Raw genomic sequence first — 15,000 nt, 5'->3', positions numbered from 1 at the left:
AGAAAACACTGTTGACGGTCAGGTACTCATTTTAAACCTGAGTTCGGTGAGAGATTGTGAGTAAAGATCCTTTTTCAACGACTCAACTATGGAAAGAGCGAGGCTCGAACCCAGGACCTTCCGATCCGAAAGCGAGTGTTATACCACAAGACCACATAGCCTCACGATAAAATTCAGGAATTTCAGTCGGTAGAGCACTCGTCCCATAACCACTGGGATGGAGATCTACCCTGGCCGCAATGGAGATTGGTTCAACTCTCTGTTCACACACCAGCAACTTGGTTTGTTCGATCTTCGCGAAGTCCCAGGTTTGAGAGTTTTTTTCCAAGATAAGGGTCATTTAAATCAATAGATATTTGAAGGACGAGTTTTCTGGCCAAATTTGTTAATATGGGTTTTTCCAGAGTACGAGAGAACATCCTACTACTGAAATAGCTCTGCTACCTCATGGTTCAATACGTTAACTATTCCTAGCTTATGCATTGTATTGTCCGGTGGACAGATTACATACTTCCAAGAAGTTTTGAACCGAAAGAAAGGAGGGAGTGACGTCACGACTTCTGTGTTCCATTCAACATGGCTACCATTATGTTTTCGTATTGAACTCGCCAATCGAGTCTTATGAATACCTGGAAATTTTGAACACCCCCCCGCCCCTCCCACTCCCCAAAGATAAATAATGAAACAAAATGCCCCCCCCCCCCCCCCCCCCCCCCCGCCGCCGAAACAAAACAAATAAACATTAAAACAGGAGTCACTTAATGGGCATGATCTTTTATATTATATTTCCATGTGCTCGAGGTCATAGGTCACAATGCAAAGTGAGCTCAGAATTATCCACATAGTGAAAAGTGTTCAGAGTTTGAGAAGTATCCAACGTCACAATTGGTCATTTTGCTCAGCATGACTCATGGGTATGTTTACAACTTTCATAAACAAAGCAGTGTGTTTACATTTATTTAGAAATGTCCAATCGTTGTACAGCAACAAATCATGTGATTGATGACGAGGATAGACGAAAACATGAATATAGATAGAAAGAAGTTGACGTCACTTGGGTCTTTGTTATTGTTTTTTGCCATCCACGTTTATGAGTACTTCTCACTTCACTGTATTATCCAGACTATAAAAGTTCATGGTTACACATAATTTTGTGTGTTGGTCCGTTATACTTCCGGAGCCAAGCGCAAACTATCTATAGACCAACGGAGCAACTCACAAAACTGTGTGTAATCATGAACGTTTATAGTCAGATTAATACAGTTTAGTGAGAATTGCTCTTAAACGCGGATGGCTAAAATCAATAACAAAGACCCGAGTGACGTCATCTTCGAACTATGTCTCGATCGCTCCCATTTTACGACATTTAGCAAACTTACTGGAAAATACACTTGTGTTTGTGAGGGTTTATGTGTCTGTGTGCGTGTCTAAGTGTGTGTGTGTGTGTGTGCGTGTGTGTGTGTGTGTGTGCAAATGTGTGTGTGTTTGTGTCAGTATGTGTTTGTGTGTATATATGTATTAGTACTGGTGTGTGTGTTTGTGTGTGTGTGTAAATGTGTGTGTGTGTGTTTGTGTCAGTATGTGTTTGTGTGTATATATGTATTAGTACTTGTATGTGTGTGTGTGTGTGTGTGTGTGTGTGTGTGAATACAACATGACCTTCACCAACGTCTATATTCTTACTACACACCTTGGAACCAAAACGCCTCTACACCCGGGTCAGGCACCTGTGTAGTTCCTTTCGTGTATAAATCACACCGTTCTGCATTCACGTCCCAATGAAAAGCCAAACAGACCTGGGATGACACGATATTATTCAGACAAGTCAAAGCACATTGGTTTTGAGTTCCATCCGTACTTTTGTAGATTTGCACGCGTTGTCCTGACGTTGAAATTATCTTGAATGTTCCACTCAACAACTGTGTAAATCCACCTTTAGTTTGAAGCAATACGAATATAAATATCACAACAGCCGCCCGTCCATACACTAAGGTAAGTTCCATTATTAAGTCAAACATGAAGAATAGCCCATCTAATGGATATAACGAATATGACGTCACTCAGGCCTTTGTTATTGTTATTTGTACCATCCATGTTTATGAGTAATTCTCACTAAACTGTATATACCTAACTATAGATAGTATGAAGTTGACGTCACTCGGGTCTTTATTATTGCTTTTAACCATCCGCGTTTATGAGTAATTCTCACTAAACTGTATCAACCAGACAAAAACGTTCAGCGTGACACAGAGTTTTGTGTGTTTGTCCGTTATACTGCCGGATGGCAATGTTATGAGCTCCTTAGCCAAGAGCATACTATCTATAAACGTTCATGGTTTCACATCGTTTTGTGTGTTTGTCCGTTATACTTCCGGATAGCCAAGCGCTTACTATCTATAGATAGAATGCGCTTGGTCAAGGAGTTCACAACATTGCCATCCGGAAGTATAACGGACGAACACACAAACTCTGTGTAACCGTGAACTTTTATAGTCTGTTTAATACAGTTTAGTGAGAACAACTCACAAACGCGGATGGCAAAAACAATAACAAAGGCCTGAGTGACGTCATCTGCATACTATCTATAGATAGAATGCGCTTGGTCAAGGAGTTCACAACATTGCCATCCGGAAGTATAACGGACGAACACACAAACTCTGTGTAACCGTGAACTTTTATAGTCTGGTTAATACAGTTTAGTGAGAACAACTCACAAACGCGGATGGCAAAAACAATAACAAAGGCCTGAGTGACGTCATCTGCATACTATCTATAGAAAACAAAAGTATGATGTGAAAAAGCTGATTCCGATCTCATTGGAACCACTCTTCCGGAGGACTGGATACATACTTATGTAATAGGATTCAACACACGTAACGTCACTTCCTTCCTAATGACGCATGGTAACTTAGTAACACTGGCTCTAAACTAACGGAACAATGGCGGACGCCCGTATGAAATATTTCTCCGGCGAGCATAAAAGCGTATCCAGAGGGAAAAAACATAAATTTGATCATGTTTTGACTTTTACACATTCTGATCACAAGACATATGAAAAGTTCTAGCCAGCTTGAAGAATAAAAAGTAATGATTTTCTTTGTTTAGGACCAAGATGGCCGCCGTTGCCGGGCGGCGTGACATCAGACTACTGAATCCAATTGATATTCTGGTTTCAGAGTGATAGCATTTTGTTTTCTAGTATAATATCATAATAAGCTGCCTATAAATAGAACGAAGATGACGTCACTCAAGCCTTTGTTGTTATATTTTGCCATCCGCGTTTGTGAGTTATTCTCACTGAACTGTATTAACCAGACTATAAAAGTTCGTGGTTACACATAGTTTTGTGTGTTGGTCCGTAATACTTCCGGATGGCAATGTTATGAGCTTCTTAGCCAAGCGCATACTATCTATACACCCTGTTACTAAAATAGTTATGCCACCTGTTGATTCGATATGCAATCTACATAAATAATTTATAAAAAAATGAAATTCCCTTTATTCATCCCATAGGGGGAATTTGTCTCTAGGGTCTATTCCAAGGGAAGACTAGAATAACCCAGGCGTCAGCAGCAGTGAAGCGCCGCAAACTAAACTAGGGCGAGGTACTTGCTCAATGCCACACGGCACAGCGGGAATTCGAACTCGGTACCTTTCGGAGAAAAGACCGTACCGCTGAGCCACGCTGCCCTCCGAGGGCTGGTTATAGATAGTATGCGCTTGGCTCAGAAGCTCAAAACATTGCCATCCGGACATATAACGAACCAACACACAAAACTGTGTAACCATGAACGTTTATAGTCGGGTTACAACAGCCGCCTGATATTTTCCTGTCTTCGAGTTGACGGATTACCGAGGTCTAGTGGGTGATTAGTTTTCACTGAATTCCCTCTGACTTCAAACTACGGAAGGAGGGTAACTCTCTCTTTCTATTGAATGAGCGAAGTTTACGGCACTATGGAAGATGGGAGTGATTGCGTGAGCGCGCGCGCGTGTGTGTGTTTGTTGTCCCAGATCCGACGCGGAGCAATTGGATTCAATAGTCTGATGTTACGTCGCCCAGCAAAGGCGGCCATCGTGGTTCTAAACAAAGAAAAAGCTGTACTTTTTATTTTTTATGCTGGTTAGAACTTTTCATATGTCTTGTGATCAGAATGTGTAAAAGTCAAAACATGATCAGATTTATATTTTTTTTTTCTCTGGATACGCTTTCATGCTCGTCGGAGAATTATTTCATAAGGGCGTCCGCCATTGTTCCGATAGTTTAGAGCCAGTTACTAAGTTACCATGCGTCATTACGAGGGAAGTTACGTTACGACTGTTGAAGCGTATTAAAGGTACGTCAATACGGAGCTTCTCTCGTCGACATATATCCATTCACGGTGACCCATATCGTTCCATCGTTAATTTATAGCCTGACACAGAGACCCAAAAGGACTGGTCTTTTGACGTCATTATTTGTTTTTTGCACTGCTTAGTGAGTTGTCGTTAGTAGAGCTCATGGAAACAAGTGGTCCTATAGATAGAATGCGCTTGGCCAAGGAGTTCACAACATTGTCATCCGGAAGTATAACGGACCAACACACAAACTCTGTGTAACCATGAACTTTTATAGTCTGGTTAATACAGTTTAGTGAGAACAACTCACAAACGCGGGTGGCAAAAACAATAACAAAGGCCTGAGTGACGTCATCTGCATACTATCTATTGGTTGAACTATTGAATACAACTCACGATGTGTTTTCTTTTGTGGCAAAAGACTGGCATTTTGACGTCATTTTTTGGTCAGAGTCAGCGTAGCCATCGTTATGTTATAGCCTGATACTGAAATCCAAAAGGACTGGCACTTTGACGTCATTATTTGTTTTTTTCACCGCCTAGTTAGTTGTCGTTAGTAGAGCTCATGGAAACAAGTTATTTCATTGGTTGAACTATTGAATACAACTCACGATTTGTTTTCTTTTGTGGCAAAAGACTGGCAGTTTGACGTCATTTTTGGTCAGTATCAGGCCATAATTTTACGAAGGCCACGGTGTCAGGCTATAGATAGAATACGCTTGGCCAAGGAGTTCACAACATTGCCATCCGGAAGTATAACGGACCAACACACAAACTCTGTGTAACCATGAACTTTTATAGTCTGGTTGTACAGTTTAGTGAGAACAACTCACAAACGCGGATGGCAAAAACAATAACAAAGGCCTGAGTGACGTCATCTTCGAACTATCTATAGATAGTATGCGCTTGGCTAAGAAGCTCACAACATTGCCATCCGGATTTATAACGGACCAACACACAAAACTATGTGTAACCATGAACTTTTATAGTCTTGATAATACAGTTAAGTGAGCATTACTCATAAACGTGGATGGCAAAAACAATAACAAAGACCCGAGTGACGTCAAATTTGTTCTATCTATAAACGTTAAGGTCACACATGATAGTTTTGTGTGTTGGTCCGTTATACTTCCGGATGGCAATGCTGTGAGCTTCTAAGCCAAGTCTCAACGGGTCATAATAGATAGTATGCGCTTGGCTAAGAAGCTCAGAACATTGCCATTCGGAAGTATAACGGACCAACACACAAATCTATGTGTAACCATGAAGTTTTATAGTCTGGTTAATACAGTTTATTGAGAAGCACTCAAAAACGCGGATGGCAAAAACTAATAACAAAGACCAGAGTGATGTCAACTTCGAACAAATGCACAAAAAATGGGCATGATCTATATTAACTTTCCATGTGCTCGAGGTCATTGGTCATATTGCAAAATGTGCTCAAAATGACCCACTTAGTGAAAAGTGTTCACAGCTTTTTAAATATCTAACATCACGATTGGTCATTTGATTCAGCTTGGCACATGGGTATGTTTATAACATTTGTAAACAAAGCAGCGTGTTTACATTTGTTAAGAATTGTCCACTCGTTGGACAGCAACAAATCATGTGATTGATGACTCGGTTGGACGAAAACATGAATATAGATCGTTCCCATTGAACAATCAGTTAATACTCGTCAACAGTCGTAACGTCACTTCCTTCCTTATGACGCATGGTAACTTAGTAACACTGGCTCTAAACTATCGGAACAATGGCGGACGCCCGTATGAAATATTTTGCCGGCAAGCATAAAGGGTATCCAGAGGAAAATAAACACATACATTTGATCATGTTTTGACTTTTACACATTCTGATTACAAGACATATGAAAAGTTCTAGCCAGCATGAAAAATAAAAAGTAATGATTTTCTTTGTTTAGAACCAAGATGGCCGCCGTTGCCGGGCGGCGTGACATCAGACTATTGAATAGTATTGGATGAAAACAAGCGTGGTTCATAAATTTTACATGAGACGTCAAGGTCCGTGATCAAGAAGAAGTAAAATTGTAACATGGATAGAACAGGATTCAATTAATTATTACGAAGATAAAAACAATGAAGTGAATGAGTGTGAATCAAACACAACGAGACAACACAAAACAAAAAACGTGTCGACAATGACAGACAGACAGACAAAGCACGCAGATAATTTAAAAAATGAGCTTTTATATAGCGCAGTATCCACTGAATGTGCTCAAAACGCTTTACAAAGGGTCGCTGACCAACAGCAACACGTAACATGTGGGAAGGGACATGACGCCTGTTAGGTGATATTATTAAAAAAAAAATTCGGACAGAAAACGCTGTTAACGGCCAGGTAATCATTGTACTCTTGAGTACGGTGAGAGAATATGAGTAAAGAGCCTTTTCCAAGGACTAAACTATGCACCGAGCGAGGCTCGAACCCAGTACCGTCCGATACGAAAGCGAGTGTTATACCACTAGACCACATAGCCGCACGAGAGAAACATTTTTTTTTTTTTACATTTATTGATAGAATAAAATTGACATCACTCGGCTCTTTGTTATTGATATTAGCCAGCCATTTTTATGAGTAGTTCTCACTGAATCGATGGTTCGCCCATTAACCAATCAGAATATTTCCTGCCATTTACCACGTTTCGTCTTCTTGACTATTTATTTCCTGTATGAAAAGGTCTGAGATCCCTTTAGTATAGATAGAATGCGCTTGGCCAAGGAGTTCACAACATTGCCATCCGGAAGTATAACGGACCAACACACAAACTCTGTGTAACCATGAACTTTTATAGTCTGGTTAATACAGTTTAGTGAGAACAACTCACAAACGCGGATGACAAAAACAATAACAAAGGCCTGAGTGACGTCATCTGCATACTATCTATATGCCAAACACACAAATAGATCAGGCTTAGTTAGTGTGTATTTCTCGCAATATTTTGACACACTGATAAGGGAATACGCTTCAACAGTCGTAACGTCACTTCCCTCGTAATGACGTATGGTAACTTAGTAACTGGCTCTAAATTATCGGAACAATGGCGGAGGACCTTATGAAATATTTCTCCGACGAGCATAAAAGCGTATCCAGATGAAAAAAAAAACCCATTAAAAAACTGATCATGCTTTGACTTTTACACATTCTGATCACAAGACATATGAAAAGTTCTAGCCAGCATGAAGAATAAAAAGTACTGATTTTCTTTATTTAGAACCACGATGGCCGCTATTGCTGGGCGACGTGACGTCAGACTATTGAATCCAATTATCTGTATTAAAAGTGTGAGTGATGCTCACGATCCTTGGGTTTTTTACTCCGGGTGAAAGGTCAGCGGTTGATTTCAGGGCCAAAATATACATTACTCTAAAACTTTCGAGACAAAAATAAAACAACTTAAAGATTCATTCGACAAGTTTCAATAAAATATACGATGACTGACGTACTCTTCAAACGTGTATGCATTGTATGTTGATGAAAGAACTGAAGGCTCATACTAGAATAGGTAAAAAGGCATCCATGTCACTATCTTGACGGGCATAGAAGCAACATGAGGTCACAGAGGAACCATCAATTCCCAACTTCTAGGTATTTAAAAATCAACTTTAATAAAAATCCTAAATATCGATTCAACGCAACAGGTTTTTGTCCAAGTGAGTCCTAAATCAAATGATTTGTTGCTGTCAAACGATTGGATATTTCATAACAATGGAAATTTTAAACATATCTACTCATGTGTCAAGCTGAACAAAATGACCAATCGTGATGTTAGATATTTCAAAAGTTGTGAACACTTTTCACTATCTGGGTCATTTTTAACACAGTTTGCAATGTGATCAATGACCTTGAGCACACAGAAAGGTAATATAGAACTTCCCCATTATAGTTGGGACAAACTTTAGAGAAAATATTACTCCAATTGGATTCAGTAGTCTGATGTCACGCCACCCGGCAACGGCGGCCATATTTATTTCTAAACAAAGAAAATCATTACTTGTTATTCTTCATGCTGGCTAGAACTTTTCATATGCCTTGTGATCAGAATGTGTAAAAGTCAATATATGATCAAATTTATGCTTTTTTCCCTCTGGATACGCTTTTATGCTCGCCGGAGAAATATTTCATACGGGCGTCTGCCATTGTTCCGATAGTTTAGAGCCAGTGTTACTAAGTTACCATGCGTCATTAGGAAGGAAGTGACGTTATGACTGTTGAAGAGTATTTTGAAACATCTACATTGGTTGCCTGTCTAGAAGAGAGTTGAGTTCAAAATGGCCTGTATTGATTTTCAAATGTATTAATGACTCAGCGCTTATATAGATAGAATGCGCTTGGCCAAGGAGTTCACAACATTGCCATCCGGAAGTAAAACGGACCAACACACAAACTCTGTGTAACCATGAACTTTTATAGTCTCGTTAATACAGTTTAGTGAGAACAACTCACAAACGCGGATGGCAAAAACAATAACAAAGGCCTGAGTGACGTCATCTGCATACTATCTATATATATATAGAAAGTAGTTGACGCCACTAATGTCTTTGTTATTGCATTGTGCCATCCACGTTTATGAGTAATTCTCACCAAACTGTATTTGGGATAACCCACACCGGAGGCTGACTCCGACGACCCGGAACTACCGTACTCTGCCGTCTTCCGGATAAAGACAAGTCGGGCACAGACAAACTATTAAGAATAAAGAGAAGAGGCGCGAGGCCGACCCATACCAAGCACCCGACGTCCTCTGCCTTTTTTTCCGAGCTTGGTATGGGTAGGTCTAGCGACTCTTCTCTTTATTCTTAGTATTTGTCCGTGCCCGATGTCTTTATTCGGAAGACACCAGAGGACGGTAATGCCGGGTCGTTGGAGTCAGCCTCCGGTGTGGGTTAGCCCTTAACCAGACTATAAACATTTAAGGTTACACATGGACAATATGCGCTTGGCTAAGAAACTCACAACATTGCCATCCGGAAGTATAACGGACCAACACACAAAACTATGTGTAACCTTGAACGTTTATAGTCTGGTTAATACAGTTTAATGAGAATTACTCATAAACGTGGATGGCAAAAATAAAACAAACAAAACAAACAATAACAAAGACCTTAGTGACGTCATCTTCGTTTTCTCTATAGTTGTGTGTGTTGGTCCGTTATATGTCCGGATGGCAATATTGTAAGTGTCTTAGCCAAGCGCACAGCATCCATACACTGCTGGCGGATGTTGTAAGTATTTGGCCTAAACGCATAGCACCAATAGTATCACTTGATAAAGGCCCTCTGTAAATGTTATTTAACTTTATTATTTATTAATTTATATCACCGACATAAGACAAAAACCAAACCAAACAAACAAACACGCAAACAGACAAGTGAATAGTGTAGTCCAAAATTGTTTCCACCCAGCTCAGTCAACTTCCGAGAGCTGAAAAAAAAACCCCCCACTTCAGCCAAATCGACACCGAGTGGGGAACATAACCACACGACCTCCGAACATGAACAGACGCTCGAATGGAAACAATACCAGTGAGTGCGGAACTCGGCAAACCACACGACGCGGTTGGATGACGTTGATGTCACTCGGGTCTTTGTTATTGTATTTGTTGTTTGTTTTTGTTGTTGTTGTTGTTTTTTTGTTTGTTTGGTTGTTTTTTTTTTTTTGCCATTCACGTTTATTAGTGATTCTCACTAAACTTAATTAACCTACTCCTTATCACCCACAGGAAAATCGTCACATTTGTTACGATGCAGCCAACATTTTTGTCATTCAAATTTCTTCTATACATCTTAATCATATTTGAACAAACATGTTTGCAATAGTTAAAGTATAATTCTATAGTCCGTTCCACAACCCGTGTGCACGCGTTGACGTGGATATCTCCACAACCTTCTGATGGATTTTTAATGATAATTGGCTCCAACACTAGAATTGTTCGTGGCAATAAGCTGATTTTTTTCATCGGTTACAGTACCGTACTTTAGGATTTTTTTTTCTCTCTTTATGGTATATACAAAACGAAGGATCTGGGCGTGAATGAATATTTTGATGTTTTACAATACGATGTTAAAGATAGAATGAAGTTGACGTCAATTGAGCCTTTGTTATTGTTTTTTGTCATCCGCGTTTACGAGTAATGCTCACTGAACTGTATTAACCCGACTATAAATGTTCATGGATACACACAGTTTTGTGTGTTGCTCCGTTATGCTTCCGGATGGCAATGTTATGGGCTTCTTGTCAAGCGCATACTATCTATAGATAGAATGCGCTTGGCCAAGGAGTTCACAACATTGCCATCCGGAAGTATAACGGACCAACACACAAACTCTGTGTAACCATGAACTTTTATCGTTTGGTTAATACAGTTTAGTGAGAACAACTCACAAACTCGGATGGCAAAAACAATATAAATGGCCCGAGTGACGTCATCTGCATACTATCTATACACAGTGAATTTTGTTGTGATAACGATCACTGGACTCGCCCACAAGCTGACTACTCACTAACATTGCCATCCTGGGTTCAAATAAATGACACAGCAAACTGTACACGTTGTACACACTTGACATAAATACTTGTTTCAATTTGATAGTTGAAAGCCAGAGGCGTAGCATCCTGTTGTAATTCCTACAGTCATAAAACTGATTTAAAAAAAAAAAGGTTTAAACATGCACATTTGTCACAAAGAGGAAAATTTACAAATAATTCTCCCGAGAGGGAAAGCGCGGAATTATTTTTCATGACATGCAGCAAATAGCAATATCGCTCACAACATGGAACTCGGGGGGGGGGGGGGGGAGAGAGAGAGAGAGAGAGAGAGAGAGAGAGAGAGAGAGAGAGAGAGAGAGAGAGAGAGAGAGAGAGAGAGAGAGAGAGAGAGAGAGAGAGAGAGAGGTCAAATTAATAATTTTTTTTTTTATGTCATCTTAATTATGCATATCTTGTATTTGAAAACTGCAGTTCCTTTGAAAGGTTATACTGTACAAAACTTACATGGAAGCTGTTGTAAAAGAAGTTTACATTCAGTGATATTTCACATGAATACATTCAAAGCGTCCCCCCCCCCTCTTTTTTTTCTCCAGCGAACATAATTCAAGAATGGCGAATAGGTCAGGTAGCGTACTCAATGTCCGACCTTTATGAGTTGTCTTGCTCAACAGTTGTTCGTGTGTTATGTCTTTGTGAAAGGCATATCGGAGATGGGCAGAAAAATTCGAGGATCCCTCCGTTTTGTTTACATCAATGATTTTGTCCGAAAAATGTATAGATAGTTCGAAGATGACGTCACTCATAATAATAATAATAATAATAATAATAATAATAATAATAATAATAATAATAATAATAATAATAATAAATAATAATAATAATAATAATAAATGGCATTTATATAGCGCTTTACCCCGTTGTCACAGGCTCTAAGCGCTTTACAGTGATATAAAACAAAACATATTACAGTGAGACAAGTGTGAAGGAAACGTGATACGAATTCAATTTAACAACAACAAAATATGAAAATAATATTGCAACATTATGACGTAAAAAGATAAAACTTTAGGCGAGATTTGAACGTTGTCAACTCATGTCTTTGTTATTGTTTTTTGGCTAAGAAGCTCATAACATTGCCACCCGAAAGTATAACGGACCAACACACAATACTGTGTGTATCCATGAACGTTTATATTCGGGTTAATACAGTTCAGTGAGCATTATTCTTAAACGCGGATAGCAAAAGAAAACAATAACAAAGACCTAAGTGACGTCATCTTCGAACTGTCTATATAAACTTTCCATGTGCTCGAGGTCATTGGTCACATTGCAAAATGTGCTCAAAGTGACCCACTTAGTGAAAAGTGTTCACAGCTTTTTAAATATCTAACATCACAATTGGTCATTTGATTCAGCTTGACATATGGGTATGTTTATAACATTTGTAAACAAAGCAGCGTGTTTACATTTGTTAAGAAATATCCAATCGTTGGACAGCAACAAATCATGTGATTGATGACCTGGTTGGATGAAAATATGAATATAGTTCGCTCCCATTTGCGATGTTCCGTGCGCACGGGACTTGGAACGGACTATAACATTGCGTTTAAGTGCTCGTTTAGCTAAAAAAAAAAATGTACTGATAGTTCGAAGATGACGTCACTCAGGTCTTTGTTATTGTATTTTGCCATCCGCGTGTATGAGTAATGCTCACTGAACTGTGTTAACCAGACTATAAACGTTCATGGATGCACACAGTTTTGTGTGTTGGTCCGTTATACTTCCGGATGGCAATGTTATGAGCTTCTCAGCCAAGCGCATACTATCTATACACAGTTTTGTGTGTTGGTCAGTTATAGATAGTAAGCGCTTGGCTAAGAAGCTCATAACATTGCCATCCGGAAGTATAGCAGACCAACACCCAAAACTGTGTGTATCCATGAACGTTTATAGTCAGGTTAATACAGTTCAGTGAGCATTACTCATAAACGCGGATGTCAAAATACAATAACAAAGACCTGATTGACGTCATCTTTGAACTATCTATACTTCCGGATGGCAATGTTATGAGCTTCTGGGCCAAGCGCATACTATCTAAAGCAAGAATATATACAATATATAACACAGTGTTCCAAATTGCTTCTCAGCGATCTTTTAGTCTGAGTCACTGAACCGTGAAGTCAGTGATTTCACGGCAGGTAATCTTAATCCTGGGTGCATTCCTTACTAATCCCTATCTTCCGTTTTTTTGTGTTAATTCAAACATTTTTTCACCCCGATAATTGAATATAACATTATATTTTTTAGTTGAATATTTTTTTTTTTTTTTTTTTTTTTTTTTTTTTAAGGGTTTTACGGCGCTTGCAACACATTTAGGTTATATCAGAGCCAGTAAAAAGGAAGAAAATGGGATAGTAAAAAGTTCTAGAATTACAATTAAAGCACCCAAGAGAAAGGAAGACAAAGGGGAACTGGGAACAAATAGGGATCAGATGCAGATTCCAAGAGCAAACCATCAATGTACTTAGTTTGAGATCACCTATAAGTCTCATCCGGACACAAGCACAAAATCCAACAAAGAGGAATACACTCAAATGCTTACATTATACATTAAAAATAACAAACATAATAATACATAACAGAGAGATGATTTACAAGGAAAAAAATATCATCTCCCAAAACAATAACTATGCATTTGACTGTTTCCCTCCCAGCTAAGGAATTCCAGCCAGGGTCAGGACAAAACCAAGTAATCTCATTCCAAGACAACGACAGAAAACAATTGGAAAACGGGTATGGTGGGATAGAAGACACAGCATGTACCTCCCTGCCCACTATGGGAGGTCAGGATCCCCACCCAGTAGTTGAATATCATTTACCCTTCTTTGCTACACATCATTGTGAAATTTTTTATCAAAATAAGTTTATTGCTTATGTTGTAACTTGGGTTATAAAAGTATGTATATAATAGAATTTTGAAAAGTAATTTCTCAAATATAATTAGTGATATCTCATTAACCAAACGATAGATTTCCTTCGTTGATAATTTATCAGTTTTAAAATTTTATTGTCTTTTAGGTGTGAAAGTTCGGTTTGTGCGCGAAGCGTGGTTTATTGTTTATGATTTTTTTTTTGGTTTTCACCTATCAGGTAAAAAGGGAACATACACTTGAGATACACTTAAAAATCTCAATTCACTATGTTGTTTATGTGCTAAAGGTGCACTAACAGTTAAAGAAAAGGCTAAAAACAGGAAAAACATTTTTTGTAAAGACTTCAAAATGAAATCAAACTGTTCTTTGACATTGATATTGGAACGGACCTTAAAAATAAACATTCAGAAGTTATATGCTATAAATGTGAAAAGAAAATTAGAGACACGAAAACATATAAGAGTCTACTAGCAGTTGTAGAATCTTACAAGACCTGGGAATTGCTCACTGATGTGCCTCAAGAGAAAAAAAGAATGGGAAACTAAGATCCCAATCACAGAAGAAAAAATAGCCTTAGTTGTTCATAAAGAGAAACTGTCAGAACGATGTGGGCCAGTCTGCAGTTCTCTTGATGATATATTAAAAACAAACAAAATCATATCTCAAGTATGTCATAGTCGTAGCTTCATAGGAAATCATTGGTATAGATATTACACACAAGACGTTTACAAAAAATTCACTGAAAATGTCGTTTCTAAAACATACATGTATACAAACAATAAATTAATCAGAGATAAAGCTGAAACTATAAACAAATGTTTTGATGAAATAAATGGAGCATATTCTGAAATACATTCACTAATTTCTCACACAAAACCAGTCACAGAGACAGTAATAGAAAGTGTTAATAGCAAGATAGAGAAATATATGACAATATACCATACACTTTCCTCAAAATGTACTTCCAAAACACCACATATTGGAAACCCATTGCATACCTTTTATGAAAAGATATACTTTTGGTCTAGGTCTTTTAGGAGAACAAGGAGGTGAATTGTTACATTCAACAATTTCAAAAATTGAAAAGAGAACACAATCAGTGAGAACATAATAATCTCAATTAAAAACAATAATAAAAAGTAACCTCCTGCAGGTATCTCCTGATATCATGTCGCATGTGCCCCCAAAAAAAAGAAAGTTAGAGAGAAATGAAAATTTGATG

The 15,000-nt window shown here is 38.5% G+C and overlaps 1 protein-coding gene across 3 annotated transcripts in view; it reads right to left on the bottom strand.

Moving 5' to 3' along the window:
* Window positions 1–9,850, bottom strand: part of LOC144958895 (collectin-10-like) — a 13,089-nt gene extending 3,239 nt beyond the window's left edge. Inside the window, exons 1-2 of one of the 3 annotated variants that reach the window (XM_078891172.1) lie at window positions 9,726–9,850; window positions 1,691–2,131 (exon numbers count right to left, since the gene is read on the bottom strand). In XM_078891172.1, the coding sequence (XP_078747298.1) occupies window positions 1,691–2,018 (328 nt within the window). In that variant the 5' untranslated portion in view covers window positions 2,019–2,131; window positions 9,726–9,850. The remainder of the gene's footprint in view (window positions 1–1,690; window positions 2,132–9,725) is intronic. The other 2 variants (XM_078891174.1, XM_078891173.1) reach the window with 2 other exon arrangements.
* Between the last annotated feature and the right edge of the window lie 5,150 nt (window positions 9,851–15,000).

Source organism: Berghia stephanieae, chromosome 13 (genome assembly GCF_034508935.2).
Source record: "Berghia stephanieae isolate SIO BIC M18660-M18661 chromosome 13, UCSD_Bste_1.3, whole genome shotgun sequence".
Taxonomy (NCBI): Eukaryota; Metazoa; Mollusca; class Gastropoda; order Nudibranchia; family Aeolidiidae; genus Berghia; species Berghia stephanieae.
This window is presented reverse-complemented; position numbering and strand designations above follow the sequence as displayed.